The sequence below is a fragment of the Corvus hawaiiensis genome, chromosome 2 (assembly GCF_020740725.1).
Source record: "Corvus hawaiiensis isolate bCorHaw1 chromosome 2, bCorHaw1.pri.cur, whole genome shotgun sequence".
Taxonomy (NCBI): domain Eukaryota; kingdom Metazoa; phylum Chordata; class Aves; order Passeriformes; family Corvidae; genus Corvus; species Corvus hawaiiensis.
This window is the reverse complement of record NC_063214.1, coordinates 30,177,219-30,203,524: the sequence shown is the minus strand read 5'-3', so window position 1 is coordinate 30,203,524 and position 26,306 is coordinate 30,177,219. Positions and strand designations below refer to the sequence as shown.

Here is a 26,306-nt window from a genome sequence, read left to right as displayed (position 1 = left end):
CAGCAAAGTTCTCACCTCTACTCGAGTGTAACTTCCCGTGCATCAGTTTCTGCCTGTTGCCCCTCGTCCTATGCCTGGCTCCATGCTCTGACACCCCCGCTTTAGATATTGACAGACACTGACCATGTCCCTTCCCGAGGCTGCACAGCGCCGGCTCCCCCAGCCTTTCCCCGCAGGCGCGACGCTCCAGGCGGCCTCCCCGGGCGAGCCCGGCCGGGCCCAGCGCTCTCCCGGCCGGCAGGCGCCGCCCACGGGCGCGGTCTCCGGGGCGACGCGTGGGGCCGGCGGAGCTGCAGCCGCCGCCGCACCGCCATGGGCCCCAAGGGGCTCAGGTCCGGCCGGGAGTCGCTGGTGCCCGGGCTGTCGAGCTGGGAGCCCGCGCTGGTGTCCGCCCGCCTCGAGGAGGTGAAGGCAGCTGAGGGGCAGAGCCGGCGGCGCGGTGGGAAGGGGGAGCGGGCTGGAGGCGGCTCTCGCCGCTCCCCCGCCCCGGGGGTCGCGGCTGCCGGGGGCTCCAGGGGGCCCCAGGGTGGCCCTGGGGAGGGCTGTGAATGGTCCCGATGTGCGGCGGAGGCCCTCTGCCCCTTTGCCCCCCGCCACCGAGCGTCGCCCTGAGGGTTTCTCTGCTCCTCCTGGGCACTTTCCTTTCTGGGCTCTGGGTGCCAAGTTTCGGCTCGGAGTGAACTTTTTATAAACTGCTGAACAACGAGGTTTGATGGAGGTGCTGACACAGCATTAACTGTAGCGTTGAAAATGTGAGGCTGTAATTTTCCTGCCTGAGTGTGTGCAGCTAAAAGGCACTTTTTTTTCTTTTTATTTTTTTTTTCTTTTACAGAGTGTGAGGATCTAAAGGCATATTTAGGTTTTCAGGTTCTGTGTAAGCAATGTAATTCTCATAAATCTTGATTTGCAGGAGAAAATTTGGTTTCAAATAGGGTGGTAGTTTAGCAAACAATAATATTTATCTCGCATGTGTTTATCTAGCACGGCTTCTGCAAGTGAGACAAATTGCTTCCGTGGTTTCCTTGTTTTGTGGATTCCTGTTGTGCCCTATTAAAAAAAAAAAAAAGCAGTTTTTTGTTTCAGCTGCTGTGGGTTTGTGTTTTGTTGATTTTTTTCCTTTTAATATGGCAGCAGCACTAGTTAAATATAAGGAACTTTTAATTCAGGAGGCTTTTAAACTGGTTAATTGCTTTTCCCGAAAATGCCACAGATGTCAAAAAATCTCTTAAATATTTAGTTGCTTTTACTTTTATTTGGCAGTAACCATATAATACAAGTTTACCAAACAAGACCACTTTTTGAATAGCTTAGGCTGTTGTTTCCCATTTTTCCCTAGAACACAGATTTTTCAGTAGAGTTCTAAGGGCTTGAGCCCTTTCTTACTTGTGAATCTTGTCCCTACCCTTGGAAAACCTCCCTCAAGCATAAGAATGGGCTGAAGGTCCAATCTCCATCACCTACTCTGTTCCTGGTCTTTCTCCCATGCTTACTAGCAAGGTGCCAATTAGTGATTATGGTTTTTTATGGTGGTGTTTATTGTGGTTGTGGATATTGTGCAGTGAATTCACTGAACAAAGTGCTTTGTATGCTCTGCTGCCTCTACACATAATTTATTACATTTCTTAAATGCAAACCATTATATTGAAGTATTTTTAAAGGTAGGAAATAAAATGCTCAAAATTTAGGAAACGTCAAAGTTGGTATTATTCAGGACCACACATTGAGGCAGATGGAAAAAAAATGTTGAATGTTCACTGAATGGGGCAAGAATTCTGTAGGAAAAAGTATGTGATCACCTAATTAAAGATTATCGTAATGCCTCTACCCATGGGGGCTGACTTGAGATTCCTTGTTTCCATAATTCTGGTATCGTCTAACTGCTTTCTGTTCCAGTTAACCTAATTTCACTTTCTCTGCCATACTGTTCACAGATAGTGCCTTGGGAACTTGGGAAAAACTGTCTCCTTACTGTGGTCAGCTTGAACTCAGGCTTCTGAGATGCTGGGCAGCCACTGAAATTTCTTACTGCAGGAGTGTTCTTATTCAGCTCTTATAGTCATGGGCAAGAGCACACTCGGTGCAAAACTCTCAAATGCCAGCAGATCTCTTCTGAGCATGTGTGAATCAAGATTCATCAAGTGTGGCCAAATGTGGGTGTACTTAATGTAAATAAACATGCTCTGTAAAAGCACATCTTTGACACAAGTACGACTCTGCTGCCAAATCTAATTCCTTCCTCTTGAACACGGAGGGCATTGAATATCTTAACTACTTAATCACATAGGGGTTTTTATTAAAGGATAAACATGATTTTTAAAAATCAAATCCCATTCTGCAAATAGTCTAACCACACTGTCCCTACCCCCCACCCACCCTACCCTAGTAATCATATAACATAAAAAGTTTAAACTCAGATATATGAAGCTCAGGAACTGAAAGCAATCTGTAAAAGAGAGTGTTGAACAACTTGAATTGTAGGTCTCACCAGACACAGTGCACAAAACTTATTTCTTACTCATCCTCAGTATTGTATATGAAATACCATATGAATCTGAAATTATTTGGGCGACGACAGGAACTCCTATCAAGTAAATAAATTTCTCTCCTCACAATTTGTATGTAAAGAATTTTTAAATCTTTTACTTGCATCAATTTGGAAGATATTCTTTCCCTTTAGTGGAGGCAAAGGGAATTTACTAAGACTGGTTTTAAATTGTACCAGATAGATCGAGTGGTGAAATTTCACATTTTAATGTGTTTATGACTTACCTATTTTATTAGTTCAATCTATGAAAAAGAGTCATTTTACCAGTGCTGTTAAGGTTTTTATGGACAAGTATGCTAACTGAAATATGATTTAAATGGTATTTACTAACCAAATAATTACTTTTACTAAATGCACTGTGAAAACTGGCAAACACACAACTTAAAAACACACACAGAGGAAATATGGATTTTCCAGAGCCTCACATTATAGTTTATATATATCTTTCTTGTTTGTAATGTGTTATGCAGAAGAACATGGAATTGCAGACTGTATTTGCCTTCAGATATTTATCATCTATTTTGATTGGATTCACTACAGAATTAAATTGCAAAATGTAAATTAAGATTCTTAGGTAGTTTTAAACTTTGCATGTGTTAAGTACCTAAAGGGCGATATTTGCTGAGTGAAACGTGAATTCTGGGCTAATACAGCCCTTAATTGAAATAACTGTTCTTATTAATTAGTATAACTAAGCATAGCAACTGGAAGCCCTGTTCTGTGCTGACTTTCCATCTGTATGATTTCTCTCATTTTATTGGCCTTTTAGCGCCTGAAAATTGAAATTAACTTAAATCTTGTGAAACCTCTAAAAATATTCTGAATGGGATGGCTCCACTTTTGATTGCTATTCATACTACTTCCTCTTCAGAGAAAAATTAACATTCTGTTGAGCTTTGATATTATCTCATCTGCCCCTGTTGTACAGCAAAAGCTCAGGCTCTTACAAACAAAAGCCATTAGTAAATGTGGGTGTGTCAATCAGCAGATAATGAGAGTGGGTCTGCATATTTCTGAGAAGTGATGTCCTACCTTAAGGCTACAAAATTCCTGATAAACAACCTTTCCCAGTAATGCCAGCTGTATTTACTGGTTTACAAGCCCCCTCGTTGAAAATAAAGAGTGTTAGAGTTGTTACTACTCTTAATTGTTCATAAATCACTAATATGTTTGATGCCCAGATGTTTGGAGTTTGAGTTTTCAAATGTTTCTTCTCAGCCCTTACAGGTAAATTCAAAATTCTGCTGTAACAAAATGAACTTACTGGTTGTTGTCCTAAGGAAAAAAACCAAACAATCAAACAAAACAAACACACGACCTGCAAAAAAAACCCCAAACCAACCAAGAAAGCAACTAAACAAAAATCACTAAACTCCACAACATTACGTACCACAAAAGTAAAATGACAGATACCCCACAAAGCTTGATGCTTTTCTTGGCCAAAGAGATCTAGAAACTGGTACTGCAAAAATAAACAATATACCTGACTTGTTCAACTGTCTTCCCTAGAACAGCTGCCCTTTTGTGTCTAGGAAATGAAGCAGAGAAAACAAGATATGTTTAAAAAGGAAGAAAAAAATGTGTGCTGCATCTGCTTTTTTCTTCAATGTGAATTAAAGTTAGATATTTTCTTAACATTCTATTCCAATACTGCTGTGGTGAACAAGATATACAGGCTATGTGCACTGGTTTTTAACAGTTGGAAAAAATCACATCACAGAGGAACACAATGGAGGCTTGAGAACAAAATTGTGAGAGGCACCTTCTGTGTTTCGTGAAAGCAAGGATTTTGGATAACCAAAAAAAAGTTTGCTGCTTACATGGAGCCTTCAGAATTAGGTTGATCTTGCAGATTTGGAGCGTCTCCACCTGAGGGACATGGGAAGTCTTCCACACAGATGGTTATTTGTAATACTGAGAGACTTTTGTGCATTTCAGCTCTTGACATGGCCAAGAGTTTTAAAACCAGGAGGACAATGTCATTCGTAGCAATGGTCATCACTGGATGCTTTCCAGTGAGAGCAATCTGGCCTGCCCTTAACTGGAGTTTGTTTCAGATTGTTTAAACAGTATTCAGTTGCCACTGCCACATTTCCAGCTTCAATTTTTTTTAAAATTCATATTTGAACCAGCATTTTTGATTCTGTGGGATATCTGCTCCCTACATTTTGGTCTCCTTTGTGCAGTTTGTAGTGCTTGTGTTATATTCTCAATGGCAACCTCCCTAGACTGTTTCCATGATTTTGCAGTAGTTATTTTTATGGTTTTCTCTATCGTGTTCATTAAGCTGGGAACGTCATTTGAGGTAGCCTTAGGGTCACTAATCTATCCTCTTTCAGATCCTTTCTCAAGCCTTGATACTACAATAACATTTGAAAGAATAAAACTAAGTGGAGGAGCAGTTGTATATTGAGGGAGAAAATATTTTTAAAGTAACCATATACATTTTACTATTTTTCCTTCACATTTTTATGTTGTGATTTTAGGTGGTGAGCTGTAGAAGCAGGGTCTGTTTCTTCTCTGTCCTTTCAGTGCCTTGAACATTGGGGATACTGTTACAGGATCGATAATATAAAAGCAGTATTGCAAAAATACTAGATTTTTAAAATCAGAAATGAGTATAATCAATTAAACACCTTAAACTACATATTAATGGTGCACATTGACTGTCCTTATTGACTTCAATTCATGTTCTCAGTGTGCAGTTTTTCTGAAAAATGATCTTTCAGGGCTTCAAAACTGGTCAGTCTAGGAATAGATGACATGCTGTTAATGACTCCAGGAAGTCTAGATCATTATTGCCTGTGAAGGTGTGTGTAGCTACTTCAGATATTTACTAGCTACTTCTAGCTCCTATTCCCAGGTATTGCACTTTTTTTTAGAAAAGCAGTTTCTTTTCTTCATTTAGCACTAGGGAGGTATAGGGTGTCTCTAATAATACTCAAATTTTTGCACAAAAGACCTTGTATTGAGCTGCATATGCTTCTGTAGAATTAAATAACATTATAATTTTCACTACCAGTACAGTTATCTTGCAGAGGCTCATTCCATGTATTTTATTTTTAATGTATTAGCCAATGGTTTGCCTATACTATAAATATTCTCACAGCTGTTACGTTGAGAAGATTTATCACCTTGTTTCTTTGAAGCAGACCATTTTTAGTGGGGAGAAGATGTGGCCCACCGATGATAATTTCTGCTTGGATAACAAAAATCTGGGGTTGGATAATTTTGTTTGCATAGGTCCTATTTTTTTTTTTAAACACACGTTTTGCACAAGCAGAACCTACCTTGATGTTTTGCTTTGGTGCTTTGTCAGAGGCTGGTGTAAAGGTGGGCACCACAGTGGAAACCAGGAAAATTCTCTTTTCTTAGAAAGGCTTATAGTACCTTTGTGAAGGAGAGTCTCATTGCTCAACCATATCTCTGAAAGTGTCTGGGAATTATTATAGGGGCTAGAGGATAAGGATTTGGAGACGGAATCTGAGGATGGAGAAAGCCTGAAGTGGGATCAGATAGTGAAACCGGAGGCTAGCTGAACAAGGAGACAGAGGACAAGAGCTGGGGAGCAAGTCACAGGTGGGGGAAACATTAAGACAAGTGGTGTAACTCAGATGAGGAATGGAGAGTGGAAAAGGACGGAGAAATTAACTAGGGACAGTTGTGACCAAGGGGTGGAAAAATCAAGAAGAGAGAGGGTGATAAGGAAGACAGGTTCCACAGATGTTGTTGCAGTGATATTAATCAGTGCTAAGCAGGTTTAATTTGTGGGCAGAGAGCTATCAGCATGTTTTAAGGAGGAACTAAAGAAGGCATAAGGCAGAGTCTTAGAACTCTCTGATAGATATTTTTTTATATATCTGAAGAACTGCAGGAAGTTGTGGGAGCAAGCTCTGTATTGCTGCTGGACCATGAGTAGATCCTGAGTAGAACCTGACATTCCTGATTCTTGCTGCTCTTGTACTGTCAGCATCTCTCTGTGAGACTTACCGGACCTTGTTTCCCTCTCTTGGTGGTCCTCACTGAAGTGGGCAATGTAGTGATAACAGTTGCTCCGTTAGCTCATGCCACAGGTAGATGGTTGTTCTAAAGGCTCCGTGTCTGCTGGTGAGCACCAGGATACTGCCACATGAGAGCATTTCGATCTCAGTTCTGAGAGCCTAGAAAATTATGCATTTCCACACAGGCATGGGCATCAAAATACTTACTGTTCAAAGAATGCTGAAGTTTTGCTGTCCAACTCTTGGCAGGTATACAATGATAGCTTTAATCCAGATTAGCTGCAACTCCTGTGCATGTTGATGATATTGGAATACCTAGAGATCTTTCACAGTGCTGTGCGCCAGTAGCTATGTTGCAGCTTTAGGCAGAAGGAGTTACCATGCCCCGTCCTTCCTGCAGATGAAAAAGATGAAAATGAAATTCAGTGTACTTGGCGCAGTCCCCACTACTGCTGCCACTTCTCCATTGAGCAGTGTCTGCTGCCCCAGGGCAGCTGGACACTCATAAATTCCACCGTGTTTGCATATGCCTAGAGTATCAGTGATATGCTTGTACTCTATAGTACTCGTAATTTTTAAAATTTGAGGTTTATTTTGTGCTGCAATAAACCATCAAGGAAGTTCATGATGTGTGGAAGTATAGATGCCCTTTTGGATTAGTTATCTGATCTGCAGCTATTTAAAGTTTTACCGAGATGATGTTTACATCTTTTTTGTTTTTCTGAATTTTTTGTTTTTCTGAATTTTGTTTTTCTGTGGTAAGAAAAATGGGGCATACCCATGTGATGTTATCCTTTGTTACCTTAAGTGTTTGGCAAACTGTTTCCCACCATGCAAGCATACACTGTTTTGAAACTTAGGTCAACTGTGGCTTTCTCCCATCCCAAGCCATCAGTTACTCAAATTGCAGACATTTAGGTATGCATTTTACCAGCTAAGGAAAGGAACAAATGAAGAAGGGTATTGTAAAACTGGAAGAAAATGCTTCTCTTACCATTTGAGTCTTTTTCTTAGAATGGTCCTTTTCATCACTTTACCTTAAGCTCAGCTCAGGTTTTGTTCCTATTCCACAAGGACTTTGTACATAATATAAATATATGAAAATATTCAATATCGTAAAGTTACCACCCTATCTTAAATCTCTTAAAATCTTTCCTTGCTATGCTGCACACTGGACTGTGACTCTGGTCCCAGGATAAGCATTAATGTGACTGTCCTGGGACTGCCGTGATCTGACTGAATCCCTCTCCATGTTTACCTTTATGCAGCTGTATTGGTAACCTTGCAGTTTACACATGCAGATATGCATTTTAAAAAAAAGTAAATTCAGTAATTCCTGTACAGCACAACCATTAAAAATGCTCATAGTTCAGCCACCACTAATGCTGATAAAGAATATTCTAGAGTGAGATGTAGATGTGCTGGAGATAGTGACTCACTCTGTGAAAGGGATTCCAGTAGGTTAAAGCAGAAATGTGAAAGAGAATAACCAGTAAAAGTTACTTAAATTACATAATTTTTAAGCTTTTCTGGATGTATATCAGTAAATAAAGTGTTCCAATTTTTGCTTGTTCTGCTTTTTTTTAGTGCTGAAAACATTTTTTTTGCATTAAAATAATGTGTATGCTACTGCAAATGTTTGAAAACTGCTAGTGTTTTTAATTCATCAATATTGTAGTGAAATGCAAGTTGCCATTGGTAATTTTTCTTGATTCAGAATATTTGGTGAAACCATTCAAGAACCATAAATATGTCTTCATAAAACATCATAAAAATAATGCTACAACATTCAGAAAATAGTATCTGGGCATTATCTAATTCACAGGATGAGGAAGCTGAAAATTGTTCATTTTTTTCTACATCGAATGATCGCCATAATACATATATTCAAAATTCACTTTTGTTTGCTACCTGAACTGCCAAATCTGCAAATGCCATTTAAAAGTTAGTACATCTTTGTGAGACGCTAATGCAGCGTTTGCCTGCAAAGAGGTTTGTTAAGTCTGTTAGTAGGTATTTGTGTTTTGCGTAGCATAATGCTGCCACCTCATGGCAGAAAGAATTGGGACAAAGTAGTAGGGGCTTTTTCGGGTTGCATGCGATGTCAGCGTGATTAATACAGTGATGTTTAATATGTCTTAAAGTGACATAAAACCATCTCTACAAGATTACTCTTTGAAACTGCAGAGAAGAACTTTCGTTGGCATGAGTTTTAATACCTTAAATATTTTATTTTGGAATGTAGGATGGCTGGAAGCCTAGCATCGCTTTTGTTGTTGGGACCAAGACTGAGGATGAAATCCACACCCAGGCCCTCTCTCTTGCTGTGCAGGTGCCACTGCGAAAGCTCTTCAGTGTGGTAACACGTGAAGACATTTTCCGACAGGTATTCCAAGAAAGTAACTTTTAATGAGCCAAGCTGTAGATGTCACTTCTAGAGCCTGCCTTCTTTATTTTGTGGTAGTGATAAACTACTCTATGGAAGTTTCAAAAATTACACTAATTCATAGAATCATTAAGGTTGGAGAAGACCTCCAAGATCATCAAGTCCAACCTTTCATTGAACACCACCTTATCAACTAAATCACAGCACTGTGTGCCACATCCAGTCGTTTCTTGAACACTTCCAGGGATGGTAACTCTACCACTTCCCTGGGCAGCCCATTCTAATGCTTGACAATCTTTTCTGTAAAAAAATTCTTCCTGATGTCCAACATGAACCTCTCCTGGCACAGCTTGAGGCCTTTTTCTCTCGTCCTGTTGCTTGTTGCCTGGGAGACGAGGCCGATCCCCACCTTGCTACAACCTCCTTTCAGGGAGTTGTAGAGAATGATAAGGGCTCCCCTGAGAAAAGGTTTTCTCCAGACTAAAGAGCCACAGCTCCCTCATCCACTCCTCACAGGACTTACTGTCTATACTCTCTACCAGCTTCATTGCTGTAATTTGTAGGAGTTAAAAATGGAAAAAGAAAAGTTTACTGTATAAGCTGCTCTGCTCCCTGTAAATGAAGTTTTCCTACAGACTTTTCTTCAAGGTGCTGATCACAAAAATCCCTCCCTAAGGTACAGGGTTGCCAGAAGATGATTCTTCACTGTTTTGGAGTGTGAGTGTAGCATTTGCAAAAGGGAATAATGAGTAAAATAATTTGTGTAAACATAAAATCTTCTCACAGTAGAATGCTTTATTTACTTGCAGATCGCAGAATATGGGGGTCAAAAGGCAAAAAAGGCTAAGGATGTGCCTATGTACTATGAGGTAAGTTAAAACGTATTGCAGAGTCAGTGCTCTTTTACACTGAAGTATGTAGAGCTGTGTGGTTTTGTTATACATTCTTGAATAAATGCAAATTTATTAGATCTAGATGTTAAAAACATTCAACCATCTAGATACTTTAAACTGCTTTGTTTTTGTGATACCAAAGTATTCTGTTGGACACTGATTCGTCTGAAAACGTCTTTTCAGGGGTGAGTTTTATTATTGAAGGATGTGTTACATGGTCGTGTTTTGATGGTGATGTCTCAAATTACAGAAAAACCTGTCGGACTCTTCTCTCTCAGATACTCCCAAAAATTTAGACGCACCTTCATTTAAACAGGGCAATGCAGTCCCCTATATGAAACACTATTCTGTGTGCCAGTACCCGTTATAATCTCAGTTTGATGTAACCTGATTCATCTAGTGGGCTGTGTCAGCGGGGTTTGGAATCATGCTTAGTACAAAGAGTACTTCCTCCTACCCTGTTAATGTTTTACTTACAACTTGTGAGAGGCTATAAAATCCTGTGATTAATTAGAAGATTGTTTAAAATTTTCTCAGGTAGAGTTTTACGGTCCTACAGACCTGGACCATAAAGAATTTTGGATCCCTCTAAAAAGATCTTGTTTGCGTTTTATTTCTGCAATGACTAATAAACTTTTTATGTGTCTCAGGTTTTGCTGGACTTTATAACAGTTTTTTTTAGCTGCAATCTGTTTTTCAGTAATGCCCAGCTACTATCTGAACAAGTCCCTTTGGAATTATTTACCACTGACAGGACTGTGAATTTTATGCAATTAACCCTCTTCATTTAGGACTAGCCTCCCAGGCAAACTCACCCTTATATTACCTGGTATGTAAAACTTCTTCAGTCCTACTTGACAGAAGGATTTTGAAGTCTAGCTCTAAGCAGAAGCTTTGTGTGATACCTGTATTTAATTACTAAGAGCAATTTTCCTTGTGAAGTGGACACTTATTAAATTCCAGCTGTCAGTGCTGTGTCTCATTAGCTACTTACTTTACTCCTCAAAGACATTTTTTTTGCTCCCCTCCTTTAACACAGAATATAAAATGCCTGTTCTGACCTTTTGCTTGGACTCAGTTTCCGTTCAGGCTGTAGCGAATTAAAAGATCGATCATGTTGCCACAGCATTAAGATCCTACCTCCCTGGGCAGAGTTTACTCCCAAACATTCACATAGATTCCATGTGCAGATTGTGCATTCAAAGCTTTCACTGCTTTCACTGCTTCCACTAGAAAAGATCAACAGATACCACGTTGGCACAGAACACAGGGTTGTGAAAAGTTCTTCTGAGAGGAGCATTTCTATCATTGCCACATACAGTTCTCTGTGGCAGGATTCAACATGCTGCCACTTCCACAAGTTTCCATATTCATTTTTAGAGATACTGTGAGATTCCTGACATTTAATGCTCCTGGAACATAAGACATGTACCTGTGTGTGAATTTGGGACTAATGATGTGCATAGTAATGTGGTTATTATTGATATTGGTAGTAATATTGTTACCCATGTCATCAGTCTTGCACTTTGTGTCTGCTGAAGTGCAGGGGTTTTGATAAATTTCAGTGCAGCGGTCTTCAGTGCCTAATAGTCAAGAACCTTTAACAAACGGCTTATGATATATTGCAAGCTAATTATATATAATATTAAAATAATTCCTGCTGTCTATTCTAAGTTATTCCCCTTCAGGCTTTCTATCATTTTACTGTTTTGTATTTCATATCACTCTTATTGTACAAATTGAAGAGGATCAAGGCAGGGTTTATAAATATGTAGTTAAAAGATTTCCAAATCCAGAAGAATTAGGTGTCTAATACCTTTTCTGACTCTTACATGACTCGATGGGGGTAGGAGTCCTGCTTGGTAATTTTGTACTAATTCCAGCACTTAATTGAATGATGATAGGCTGATTCTCTCAAAAGGATGCTGAGGAAATAATTCTTTTCCTTATGTATGAAAGGGAGAATGTTAAGCTTCCTGTAATATATCAACAGATTTTGTAATTTATCATGTACAGTTTTTCCAACAATACCTAAAAGTACAAATATGTGCATTTTATCAGCAAGGTATATCTTTTATTGTTTACAAATCTGTTTGTTGGGTCAGTTTTCTATTAAGGTTAATAACATCATGTGTAATTAAGATATTTTACCACTACTAAATATGATAGTGTTGTTAAGATCTGATTATTGAGAAATGTCTCTGCCCGAATTAAGGTGCAAACAAGACCATGTGCCGAAGTCAATAGTACAAATTTTATTTACAATGAATTAGAAATAGAAAAGAGAGGGGAGAGAGAGAGAGTTCAAGTACAAGATAGTCACCACCCGTGGATCCAGCAGCATCCTGTTAAGTCCTTCTTCACTCTGGGCTTTTTCGTGGTGGGGGTCCTGAGGTCATTCAAAACTTTTCATTATCTATACATTTTAGCAAACAAAGGATTAATGCTTGTTAGCTACACGACTCTCTTATGCTATTGGTTAAATGATTGTTTTACGTTTAGTGCTAATTAGTCTGCCTGCTCAGTCTTTTCCTTGAGTCGGTGGGTTTCTGGGATCAGTGTTCGCAACCTTCCCATGCCAGAACTACCTTTTATCCAGTTGGAGCTGATTTCAGCACAGCTGATTTCACACAAGGCTTTCCTTGTGACCCATAGATTCTCCATTTTGTGTCCATTATCAGTGATACTTTCTTTTCCCTAGGCTTTGTTAACCTCCCTCTCAGTGTGAGATAACACCTGGACAATAGTATCACCTTTATCTTATGTTATCTATGGTCCAGGTTTCAGGTATCCAGAAGAATATTTGGGGGGGGCTTTGGTGGTCCTTGGTGCCCATAGATGCCATCTCTCCCATAACTTGGGGTGATCTTTGTTTGACTGGTGATATGCCAATGGGCAGTTGGTTCTTTACAGAGTTTGCCACAGTGGGAGCCCAGGGTGTGCTAGCCAGATCTTGCCTCCACCAGGCCCAGAGTCAGCACCACCCTGTCACTCCCTTCGGTGCTAATCTCATGGCAAAATCCTTCCATGGCCTTAACAGTGTTTGAGACAGTCAACTGTGCTCTTTAAGTCCTTACAAGTGTTTTAGTTTCCAAACTTTGAATTTTGAAAATCTATTCAAGCCTAAATTTTCCACACTAGAATTACTCAGGAGGCTGGCTTTTTTTTTTTTATTATTTCCCCCACCTCCCCCTTGAAACTTCTGGTGAGATTGAGTTCAGGGGCTGTGTGGCTGAAAGGATCTTATTTCTTTTCTTTTTCTTGTAAGAGTTATTTTCCAGTTTTGTTGGACTCACTGGGACAGGGTACAGAAAGTTGCCTTTATGCTACCCAGGAAATTCTGAGAAGAAATCATGTCCCATACTAATAAGGGAACAAGCTGGAAATGAGAGGTAGTAGCATGGTGATTATGGGAGCAGGTGGAGCCTCATGTGGCCCCTTCACCTGAGATGACTGGTAGTAGATGGATAGTGTTGCTGGAAATAGACAGTTGAATAATGGCCATGAGAGAGAGAGGGATAGAAGGGGGAGAGACGTGGAAGAGTTTTGTGGTTCTGTCAGATAAGCTGAGATGCTTGGGAAAAAGCTTCATGGAAAGATGAAAAAGGCTCAACTGGCAGAGATGAGAGCAGTTTTGCTTGGTTGTGGATCGCAGAATGTTGCCTTTAAAGTGTGTCCTTGTTCTTGTGAAGCCAGCAAAACTAAAATGTTGGAACAGAAGCATCCTTCCATGCTACTCTGACACATCTCTGAGACAAGTCATCCTGTATGACCAAAAAGGTGTAATTGCAATTAAAATATTAACCTTTATTCCACTACTGGTCAAGAATTAATATATCAGTTTTTGTTTCTCCCAGCAAAGTTCCTGCTATAGTTGTCAAACTGAAAAGTATAATCAGATCAGATGCCAAATCCAAATTGGTCCCATTCCTGTCCTGGAATTCCATGAGACTGGAGCAGAATTAATCAGTTGTAAATAAGTATTTGTCAGCTGTTAGTCACCAGGTTGATAGCTAGCTCTACTGGCATCTCCTGCATTTTCAGGGTGGGAGGCAGCATGAGCAGTGTGCAGTACATTCCAGTATTCCTCCCTAGACTTAGGATTCCATGAGGACAATTATAGGTCAATACAAGTTAGAAAAGATCCTGGGCATAGCAGAATTTTATGTATATGTGTGTGTGTATGTGTATAATTATTATTTATATATGTATATATACATTTTATATATATATCTCCCATAACTTGCAGGAGATAGGAGGAGGAGGTGATTGGAGAAGGCATTCCTATTAGAAAGGAAAAGGTAAACACAATACAATACCTAGACTTTGGACCTCAAATGTAGTGGAAGTGTTTGGTGCAGCTGAAAGTTTCCAGCAAATAATTTTTTCTGGTTTTTTAAACCTACACCCTGTGTAGGTTTAAATGATGCCAACACAATGATGCCTTTTTTTCTCCTCTTTTTCTTTCTTTCCTAGCCAATACCACAGAGCTTAGGGAATTATGCTTTTCACTGTATCATATTTTTCTGTTTCAAATAGAATTGCAGCCTTGCCATAGAAAGCTATTCTCTTTGTGAAAAGGCTGCCTTATTTTTTTTTTCTTTAAGAGAACAAAATTGAATTGATCATTATTTTACCCTCCTCTTATTGTCTATTGAATCCTCCTTTACAGCATTAAGGAAATAGCATCTCCTTTGTTGTTCTGCAAAGATCAACATTATGTTGCCAGTATATATGTTATTCTAATTTCCCTTTTGTAAGTGTTGGTGTGATATTTTCTTTTATTTGCTGTAAAAGTGCCCTTGTTCTCCAAGAGTTGGTTGAAGTCAATACTTGTAACCCAAAGAGTTCCTCAGCTGCTGTTTTTAATACTTTGATTATATTGTCCAGGTCTACTGATTTTTGGTATTCCTAGCTTTAAAAGCTGCCTTTTTGCAACTTTCTGTTGATGCAGTTGGAAATAATTGCTTCTAATGAAATGAGACAACCATATTATCTGTGGGTTTTTCCTGAATATAAAGTGGAATAATCACTGATTAGCCTTAATTTTCCTGCATCTGTATTGACTCTTCTGCTGTTTCAATCTAATACCAGACCAATGCCATGTTAATGATTTTTTTTTTCTCTGATACAGTTAAAAAATAAGCTCTTGCTTATATCTGCTGGCATATGTTGTCTCTCTCTTATTTTTTTTTCTTTCTTCATTGAATCTGAAATAGTGAGGACTTTTAAATTCGACTGTCCAGGATCTTGCAATCCCACCTGGTTTATCTGAATTATCTCTGATATTCACATGTGACCAGCAAGCAAACATTAGATTGCAAATCATATGCTGGAACTGTAAATATTTAAACAGAAAGTAATATAAAATTCTGACTACAAATCATTCTATTTTTTGTCTTCACTGGGTGAAGAGAGGACCTGTTTGATTCTCCTGTTGACTTGTTCCAGATCTGTATGGCAAATTTTTCATACAAAACCTCACTTTATTTTACCTCCTTACTAACAGGGAAGCAGTGTCAGCTCAGAAACATCAAACCTCTGGATGGATAAAAGCAGGAGAAGCTCCAGGCTCAGTGTTGAGATACATAACAGCCAACCCTTATCACCAGGCATACTGAGAGATCAACTTGTTGTGCAGTTTCAATAAACAAACCAAAGAGATCCCCAGTCTAGATCCCTCTATTGCCAAGCATAATATGCATAGTTTTGCCATTAAAATCCAGTTCAGTTGAGTGCTTGCATTTAAATCTTAATTAGTTCGTGTTTTGTACAGCTCATTTAGAAGTCTAAAAGGTTATTGGTTAGAAATAGAATCCTACTGGTTTAAAATTATTTAGGTCATTTGTGTTCTGGTTTTATTCTTTGGGTTTGCTGTTATTGTTGTTGCTTTTCCCTGTAAGATTGTGCTGCCATAATCCTTGGGAAATTGTACAATGTTCACTGTACTTCTTGCCTTAATAGGCAGTCGACTGCAGCAGATACAGAAGAATCCTTGAGTTTTCTGGGTGTACATAAAACAGATTCCTCTTCTGTCACTTCCAATACAAAATATATTACCTAGATATTAAGAACTTCTGTAGGATAGTAAAACATAACAATTAACAAGCCCGAGTTGAAAAAAGTGAAATAAATGTAGCCAGGAAGCAGTGGATGTAAAGCAGTTTTCAAGCATTCCTGTGAATTTATTCTTTGATAGAAATGTGTAGAGTGTAGACTTATGAAGTAAGGGTTGCTGCTGGTAAGATTATTTTAAGATCTGGTCACATCATGATGTGAAGAGAAGGTCCACTTTAGATTGGAACTGAGTGTGTGTTTCCTGGGATAGGTGCTCCTACTATATTATGAAATCTTATATATATTTGTATATTGTATTATATATATGATTATATTATTTTATTATATGTAATTATAGTTAGATAATAGATATATTTAAATATATGTTTTTAGATGTGTATGCATGTGTATAATTATTCAAAACTACCTTCTATTACTCAACCCAATGGCATGAATTTCATTTTTAAAAAAGTAAAGAATAGGTATTCTCTTTCTAAATATCTTTCATGTCCTCTCTTCAGTAGGTCTTAAAGACCTTATATCTTTATATTACTGTATCTCTTTCTATTGTCTATGTCCCTTTTTTAAACTCTCTCGTCATTGTGTCCTACAATATCTTCAGAAAATTAAAAAAAGGGAGAGCAGCACTAGGGACAAGGAATATGCATTTATTTGTGTTCATTATAATCAATTTCTAGAGTTGAAAAATCAAAAATGTTGGGTTTAGCTTTATGTGAAAGAGAACTTTTAATGTCAAAGACATAACATTTATAGGAAGGAGTATTTTCACCCACATACAAGCTCAGAAGTGTTGTCTGGCACTGGGAGAACAGCAAACTCAATAGCAGCCAGGATATGGGGCACTCAAGAAAAAGGTTTCAAACATAATGTTAGTGAGGAGTGTTTTTAAGAAAGCCTTTTGATTTCTTGTGGAAACATATAATTAAAGATATCATATTTTTGTGGAAGTGTATGGATTTTGACACAACACCATAACAAAGGTTGTGGTCAAGATTAGGCTTTCTCAAAAGTAAAGATAGCCCTATTAAAACTGAACCTTCTGACTCTAAATAAGAATGTCAATAGAATTCTGTTCTTAATACAAGTTAGATTTTGTTTTCATTCCACAAGAACAAAATTAATTTTAAAAGTTGGTGTAAAATGGAACAGCTCAGGAGCCAAAACTTATCTGGTGTCATTGTTTTCATGAGAGGGTTTGACACTAAAAACAACTTTGGCAGCCATGCTGAACGATTAGAGGGATTTTTATTTTTCATTCCAGTACAAAACAAATTTAATACTGCACTATTAAATGTCATAATAAAATAGAGCAGTTCTCCGGTCAGCCTTTGTTAAGTGGTATTGTGTGGATGCAAGTTTAGAGAATTTTATTGCAGAAGGACTTGGCCCTTACACTGTGTGGATATGCAGAGGTTTAATGTGTACACTAGGGAATTGTTGTTAAATGAATAGGCCTTTTAGGGAGGTACTGGCTTCAGGGAAGGTTAAGGGACTTTAAATCCTACTGTGGGCATTATCTCTTCGTCTGTTTTCAGCTCTTTTCTACCTGTTACCAAGCTCCTACCAGTTTGTGGAACAGAATATAGTATGTTTTATAAATGATCCACTAAATGGGGTGGTATATATTTACCTGAGATATTTAGTGCCTTGTCTTCTGAGGAAGGTTTAACTACTTTGTCTTCTGGTTCCCAGTATTTTGGTCAATGTGCTTTAAAGGATGTTAGGAAAAGCATTTGTTAATTTAGGCTTAGCATGTCTTTGCATCAGCCTTTGCTATTGTCAGAGCATCTGATGCCACTGCATGATCAAGTGGCCTGTGTAATCCTTCAAGTTATCAAATTGTACACCTTCCATTTGGATTTGTTTATTCCATGAAAGGAAATTGTTGTTGCTATGAACCAGTCAGTTCTATGAATTGTAGCTGTTCACAATCAGCTTCTTAAGTATCTCCAGTTCGGTATCCCTTTCCAGGAACAATGTGTCATGTTGAGAAGTACCGGCATTTCTAAATGTTTAAACTGGGGAAAAAAGTCTTGAGCTCGAGCAGGAAAACAATCTGTGTTTTCTAATTTTGTTTCCTGAAATCTGAGAGGTTCTATTATTTACATGAGGCAGTTGACCTGCACATCTTTTATTTTCATTTCAGAGTAATGACTCTTGATAGTCCTAATGCTAGGATTTTAGAAACATGCATTATTATTTAATTACTGATAGTTGTAATTATTTGACCTGAAGCTATTCATAATATTCAAATTGTTGGTGATTTATTTTCTAGGAAAGAGAATTGATACTTTTTGAAATTCATATACCTATTTAAAACCTGCATTAGAACACTGGTAAGAATTTAGTTTTCTTCATAGTTTACAGCATTTCCTGCATACATGGAAATTGGTATAAAATTTCTGCTTTTTCTCTGCAGGTTTTGTTGAAATGTCTGTATAACTAGAGAAAACAGAAATTATGTCTGTGAGAATGTCATCCTTGAAGTGGTAGAGGGACTCTCTGAAGTAGCCAAAGGCAATGCTGTCTTCTGGGTTTTTGTCTTCAAAGTTTTTAGGGGACTGTAAATGGTTCATTTAAGGCAATAAAGTGTATGACATTTTTCTCAAGTACAGCAAGTAATCCCAGAATCCTTTGTCACCAAATTTTACCAAATAAAAGCTCAAAGCCCTGTTGCAAAGTTGGACCAACCAAGCTGGAAAGATCCTGCTCAGTTTTGTGGTGCCAAGCCTACCTGGCCCAAATGTTCGGATGTGGCTTAGAAAACTCTGTGAAGACATAGCTGGATGGGTTCTGCCAGCACAAGGGTTAATGAGGCAACTTTGCTTCTTACATTTTTTTGTTCCACCTCTGATTGGGTTCTCTTCCTAGCCAGATGCAGTGTTAGAGAAGCATGACTAAATCTTTTAGCTTTGTGATGTTCATTGTGTGGATTCAGTTGGCTGAAATTCCTGGAGACAATTTACTTCTCAGAAGCTTAAAATATTCTGTGCCATAATGGAAAGATTTGCTGGGCAGATTCATCCCACTGAAATGTAAACATTTCAGTATTTGATCATAGCAATATATCTCTTCATCTGAGCACAAATCACGACAGACTGGCCTGTCCTCTTTTTCTAAAAGGGTCTGGGTTCTGTAGGAGTTATTCAAAAATCACTTAAATGCTGGTTCAAATATTGCCCCCCAACCAGTGTTAAAAGAAAACAGGTATATGAAGGGTCACATGAGAAAGCCTTCCCTGTGCATAGAACTCCTTACTGAGATAGCAGTGCTAATGCCTGGTCTTTCCAATCACTGGATATTTGTATCCCTTAAAGCTATTTGGTTTTCTTAGCAGCTAGTGGTCAGGGAGCCATAGGAGGTGCACATCCCAGATGGTGAGAGCTCCTGTATGAGCTCTCTAATAAAGCCCTCCTTATTTTTATGTAAAGTATTTTCTCATTTTTACTGAAATTAGGTTATTCACCATTTCTATTTTTCTTAAAACATTAATTAAGTACTTGACATAACACTGTACATATGTGTTAGAAAATTCTCATAGAGCATCACTGAGATTAAACCAATTAAAATATCCTCAGAGGTTGCAGATTTTCTGTAGAGAGGGGTTTGGAGAACAGAATTTCTTACAATGGATAATTCTAATAGGTTTCTGCTAACCAGATCAAGCTGCGTTGTGTTTTGGCAAAAAACAGACTCACTCATGTGAGTGACAAGTTATTTTTCTAGAGTAAAAGCAGCCATTTGCTTCTACTTTGAGAAAAGTTCTCACAATAGAAAGGAAGATATTTAGCACATGAACAGCATTCATACTTGCTCAGTATTGCTTCATTTTAGTACGTTTATTTGAAAAGGACTCCATGGAGTAGAAGGAGTCATCAAATCCTCTGTAACTATTTTCATTCTCTGTAATACATCTTCACTGATTAACAAGGGTGACTCATTTGGCTTATCACAGGTTTTACAGTCTACCTTGTGGATACAAAAGATTTATATGGAGCTCTGTACAGCTATGCAATTGATGTATTGATTTATGTGAGTCTTTAAGCTCTCTTTGAACTGTGAGTCATTAATTCACTAGTGCAAGACAATGATTAAGCAAGTGATCTTTTGACATCATAGGTGGGAAGAGGTTCTGAGAGTTAAAATGAAGTTAGGTGAATGGTGTAATATGAGAAACTGAGTTGTCTTTCAACACACTGGAGGTGTCATCTGAAAAAAAAGTTGTTTCAGTTAGATCCTTCCTGATAGTCTTTCAAAACGATTGCTTGTAGTGTGCATTAGTCAATGAAATGACATTGGCAGAGTTAGAAATATTTAATAGTATGTGTAAAGAAGTCTTCTTCGGAAAAAACAGTTATCAGTATGATACATGCAGCTTTTGTCCCCTAGTCTGTCTTGAAAGTTGCTTGTGAAGGACTCCTAAGACTGACAGCAGATTGTAAAAAGTCAAGATCACTTTTTCCCCCCACTTTTATTACTTTGCTCAGGAAAATACATCTGAATAGTAATTACCAACTTGGTTGTGTAATCCATGTAACCTCTTGACTGATGACTATCGTGCTTCAAATTGACTTGAACTATGTCAGCAGCTAAGGGATTTTACTTACTTGATTCTTCTAGGAACTATTATGTTTCTTTTAGGAAGTGTATATATGAGTCTGAGGCATGTGTGATGGGCTGGATTTCTTACAGTTCCAAGAACAAGAGGGAAGGCAGAGCTTTAGAAAGCTCACTCTGGATATCGGAGAACTATACTGTGAAGTGGGCTGACCACTGTTCATAGCAAGCAATGTTACTGCTTCTAGGCAGTAATAAAGCTGTGAAAGTTTATAATCTAATTTATCTTTCTGAAAGATTTTCTGATAATGATTTAGCAGCCACAATGGTTCTGTATCTTGAAAAAGAGGCATTTCAAAGAAAGATAGCACAAAGACTCTGGCTTTAAATGTTTCCCTAACTTTTAAGACCTATCTCCTATCTCAGTGGCGCTGACATCTGTCAGTAGTGTAGGGTCACTTACAAGCACTCATGCAGTGTTTGAATGCCTGGAAATACATGCCCTTTGCACCAGACAGCTAAATCTCTGTGTGGTTCACACTGCCACCATATGAGATCAAATACTGCATCACCAAAGCCTTTCTGCACTTCACCAGTGTGACCCCTCCTGTGTGAGGAATGCTAAGTTTCCTCTAGCTTTAAAGGAAAAGAGGCCCTACCTAACTAAGTTTGTCCATCCAAGTTTCCATGGTTTCTCACATAAGAAAAAGATCATCACTGGTGGGATGAAGTATAGCCAATCTGTAACAAATCCACTTCATAGTATCCAAAAAACTTCCTTCTGTATTCCTACCAACTTTTTGTCTTGCACTTTTCTTTTTTTTCACTTAAGGCTGTAGATTTTTAACTGTTTATGCCAGGTGCCTGCATAATTCACAGGACCACAGATGAAGTAAATATGGATGTGTAATAAATTTAATTTCTTTTATCTGCTGTGAATGGATTGATCCATGTTCTGTCTTTAGGATTGGTTTTAATTTCCTCATGTGTAAAGTGGATTTTACATTTCTGTATGAAAAGCTATTTCTTTTCTTTGTATTGCCAAACGTCATGTGCTTATTCTGTCTTTTGTTTTATTTGTGTGACCTCTTTCCACAGTCATGGAATGTATTCCTGTTAAATAGTTTTGGTTATACTTCTCGTGGCTCACATAAGAAAATTCATCCTTCCAACCCACTCTGCTTCATCAAGTCTCTTCATTCCTGCATTCTCTATCTACAAAATAGGAATAATCATGATGCATTGCTTTTGGCTGGTAAAATGCTTTGAAATTCTCAGGAAGAATGGGGTTTAAGAATTTAAGCACTTTTTTCTTCTTCCATGAACAATAAATCAGCAACCGCCATCGCGCTGGATTACTATATAGACACTTTTCAGGAATCTTTCCAGAATCCCTCCATTTCCCCTCTGTTGTGTTTCAAGAAATGTGCAACTCATCTACATTAGACCATTGAGAAGCATCATTTTCCATAGGCTGTTAACATCAATTCTGAAAAAAAACTGTATGACAATTTTTCTCTCTGAGGGAAATTACTGTGATATTTCTCCCAAAGTCTCTTTCTCTCAAGGCACAGATTTGTGTGCCTAGCTCTGAGTGACTATTTTTTGTTGGAATAACTAGTAGTTCCTAGTGAACCCACAGTCTGTGGGAATTTTTAAGTCTTGTTCTTAACATATCCTTGATTTTCTGCTGTGGCTCTGATGTCAGTGGGTCATTCCAGAAGCCTTCTATGGTTGGATTGTTGAGCTAGTGACCAGTAAGGAGTCTTACTTTGGATGCAAAGCATGGAAAACAAAACTCATCGTAATCATGATGTATCTTCCTTTGTGTACATTAAGATCATTAGGTTTATTTTTGTTAGAGGAGCAGGATTGTTTTGGAAGGGTTTTTAAATGCATATGTTTTGGTTTGTCTCCCTGTTAATGAGACTCAGACAAAATCTGAATTTTAAGACACTTCTTTTTCTGCTCCTTGCTTTCATTGGTATGAAACAATAATTCGGCATATAATAGTCTGGAATCCAATTTGGCTTTGTTTTATTCAGAGAAGCACTTTTAGTGTCTACGTTTAGGTGAGAAGTGAAAATTTCTAAACTAGGCAAGAATCTATGAAAGCTCAAGGCTAATGGTGGTGTTTGCATTAGACAAGACACAGTTCAGTGAGATGCAGTGTGCACCTTCATTGTCTCAGTGTTAGCAAGCAAAATTGACACCATATGTGCCCAACTGTAATTGCTCCATGAGGAGAAAAGAGAAACATGTCAGAACATTTGAGTAACACCTAATTCAGCCCATGGTTATAAATAAAGCTGATGGTTGCTTAAAAACAAAAGTAAGAAAATATTATGGTTATATTATTCTTCAACAGCGCTTCCTACATAGGTGAACTTTATTACAGAGACAACACAAGTGAAAAGAAACATATAACAACTTTTTTACGGTATTTTTATGTTATTTTATTTTTTTCGCAGTAAATAAAGTGGTTATGAGGCTCCAAGGAAAACGGCCCAGATGTTAGTGAGTTGTATGAAATTTAGTGGAAACAAGCTGTAAAAAACATAGTCATAAAACAGCCTGTCAATGCCACACATCTGGACAATGCAGCTGTATGTTCCTGCTGCTGTCATCACCCTAAGAAAACTCAATAGCCTTATTTCACCCCAATTAGGCTGCATACCAACAGAATCAGAATTACACGGGGGGGGGGTGGGTGTTTTCACCTAGACAAATTCCCTCTCAAATTCCCTTCAAGAAGTTTTTATCTTTCATTCAAGGCTAGTCCCTTAGACACTGGTCACTTTGTAAACAGTTCTCCAAACTATTCCTTGATTTGCTATCTGTTATGTGCTTTTTAATTTATTACTTTATAATATGTAGTTGCTTCATGTTCCTTCTTTGTTTAAAACCTAAAGAAAATTACATTTTCCTGTGAGAACTCTGTCTGTTGAGTTTCTCATAAATCATAGAAGTTTTTTTCCATCCTAGTTTTATCTCGTACTATAGCCAATATAACTTCATTTGAGGTCTTTGGAACCAAAGAATAATGGTGTGTCTTACTGATATATTGTTTTTTCTGGGAATGCAGCCATTTTGACCCACACATGGTACAATGTGAGATAGCACTTCCTCATTTCAGCATGCAAATAAATATGAGTCAAGTGCAGTATTCAAACTATGCAAGTAATAGTTTTGTTGGGATTTTTTTTCCTCTACAGGTGATAGAATTAGCCAAAGCCTTTCTGGACAGGGGTGCAGAAATTCCTGTAACACTAACTGGAAAGCTGTTGAAATTTCAGTTGCTTTGTCTCAAACAGAAGGATCTTCAGAGAAGAGAAGAGGAAAAGAAGGTACTGTAGTATGCCCTAGGAACATTACATTCTTGAAGACACTTCTATTCTAGTGTTGTTTCCATAAACTCAGCTTTCTTCTCAGGTTTGGCTTTCTAGAACTGTCATTAAAGAGAAATGTGATTAGAAATATCTTTTTAAGTTGCTTAGATTTTGTGGATGAAGCTCTCAATTACTCAGATGCCAGTGAGAGCATGGAAAATAAAAGAAAATAAAAACAATATACAAGAACTTTTTGCTAGCTGAGTCCCAGGATCAATAGAAAACAGAGCTAGGAACAGGCTTCAGCTGAGTGTATCCCTGCTGAAGTAAAAGTAGGAGACGTTGTTACTTGGGAGGTATCAAGGATAGACACAGAGCAGACTATGATGGGGTTATTGTTATGAGTCTCCTCTCTGGAGGACATTTGGAAAAGTTATCATTTCCATCCTCTGGCACTAAGGCAGGATAATAATTACATAAACTATTCCTGGCAGATGTTTGTTGAACCTTTTTTCAAAACTTCCTGGTGGTGTGTCTTTGCTTTTCCATGGCAATCAGTATTATTTCTGAACAATCTCTGCAATGCACCCATTTGGGAAAGGTTTTCAATCTTACCAAACTGACTCTCATTTAAATCTGTTACAGTTTCGCTTCTCACTGGGTATGGGGACAACATCACCCTCCATTCTACTGAAATCTATTATATATTTAACTAAACAAACCCAAATATATGTCCTGGTTTATAGGTTTTGATTATGGATGTTCCTCTCCTCTGAACTCTCTCAAAACAGTACATATTTTGAAGTCTGTTTCTCAGAACCAGGTACCACATTTTCCAGTGTTCCCAAAACTTGCTTCCATATGTTCTCTAAGGTCATCACTACTAGCTCCAAGATTGCCTTGGACAGATTGCTTCTGTGTTCTAGGAGAAATTTCACCAAGCTTGCACAGAACCACAGATCAGACCTCTAATTTATTTCTAACAACTTTTGGAGTTGTCAGTGGTGCATTTCAACAATTTACTGAACAGTTGGTTTTGCTGTAGTCATTTTCCAGCACAGATTCATGAAAAGTGAAGGCCTTTATCAGAAAGTTGTATAATTGCTGCAGTAATTGATCAGAAACTATAATATGAAGTGTGATGACATGGAGACCTAAGCAATCTGTGAACGTAAAAGATACAAGCAGAAAATGGTTTAATGGGTTTTGTATGGCTGAAAACTCTGTAAATTTTTTAATAAACAACTTTATTTGTGGGAGTAGTTGATGGCTGAAGTGTAGCACATGACCAGAAGAACATTAAATGATAGGTGATTACATTAAAATTGTGTTGTGTTCCCACAGAAGTCAATTTATTAGGAAATGATAATGTAAGCCACAGAAATATATTGAGAATATGAGAAAAATAATGTTTTCAATGGGAAAAGAAAGTGAGAGACTGAAGCTATAGAATAGGTTGTTTATGGTGAATTGAAAAAAAAAATGGCTTTGCTCTTAGATAGCAATCAATCCTTGTAAGTAAACTGTAAAACAAAAATTTGAAGTTTGATGTCACTTCAGTATTAGAATGGAGCCTTCAGCTTTGATTTAGCAGGATTAGTCTTGTAACTGTAGTTTTATTTCCCTGGTTAATTTGAAGATAGTCAGTGTTGAAGGTTGAAGAGTCTCTGGAACTTACAGTTACTTCTCTGTTTTAGCCAAACTGTCTACAAAAGTTGTCACCTCCTTTGAATTGTGTCTATATCAATGTGTGACAGGCAAACACGAGAGCAGCAGTTGAAGGGCAGAGTCTGCAGTACAAAGTGGGCAGAAACTGACTTCTAATTTAGATTTCTATCTCTAAATTGGCTGCCATAAAATTTTTAATCCCTTCCAACTAGCATGTACAATACAAGTTTTGTTGCCAACAATCCGGGTGTTGAAACAGGATTTTACTCGCAAATCAGTTCTCAGAAAGCAAACATATCTGTCCATTTTTTTTAAATAGACACCAGTTATTAGAATGGATCAGCAGAATTAATACAACATGTAAATAACCAAAAATAAGGCATTAGGAAATTTCTGTATTTCATTAGGAGCAGGAGCTTGTCATAAATTGACAGGTCTATGTATTTAAAATAATATGCAGAAGTGTCTATGAATTAGAAAACTGTTTGAGTTAGTAAAATTCTGTAATGTGAAGCTTAAAATAACAAAATTGCAGAAGTTAGTGGAATATTAGAAACTCCACAAAAAGCTGCACCTTGTAGGGAAGGAGAAATATGACATTGAAACGAAAAGGAAAGAGTCCTAGAAAGGAGAGGCTTTTACTTTCTGAAGTAACCTGACCTTTCTGAAGGTCAAGTAGTGTTCTTTGTTAGAATCTTATCAAGTCCAGAAGTGTCTCTGCTCATTTAAGAATTACTTAAAATGAAGCAGATGCAATAGTTGAAGTTGATTGTGAACTCTGTGGCATGATGATTGTATCACCTGTTTGGTGTGTTCATCAGCTTAGAATTCAAAGAATTACTATCAAAA

The 26,306-nt window shown here is 37.9% G+C and overlaps 1 protein-coding gene across 1 annotated transcript in view; it reads left to right on the top strand.

The window, feature by feature from the left end:
• The first annotated feature begins 292 nt into the window (after positions 1 to 292).
• SPAG17 (sperm associated antigen 17) overlaps positions 293 to 26,306 on the top strand; it is an 89,726-nt gene continuing 63,712 nt past the window's right edge. The window contains exons 1-4 of the mRNA XM_048294062.1: positions 293 to 405; positions 8,792 to 8,932; positions 9,742 to 9,801; positions 23,676 to 23,807. Coding sequence (XP_048150019.1) covers positions 313 to 405; positions 8,792 to 8,932; positions 9,742 to 9,801; positions 23,676 to 23,807 — 426 coding nt within the window. The 5' untranslated portion in view covers positions 293 to 312. The remainder of the gene's footprint in view (positions 406 to 8,791; positions 8,933 to 9,741; positions 9,802 to 23,675; positions 23,808 to 26,306) is intronic.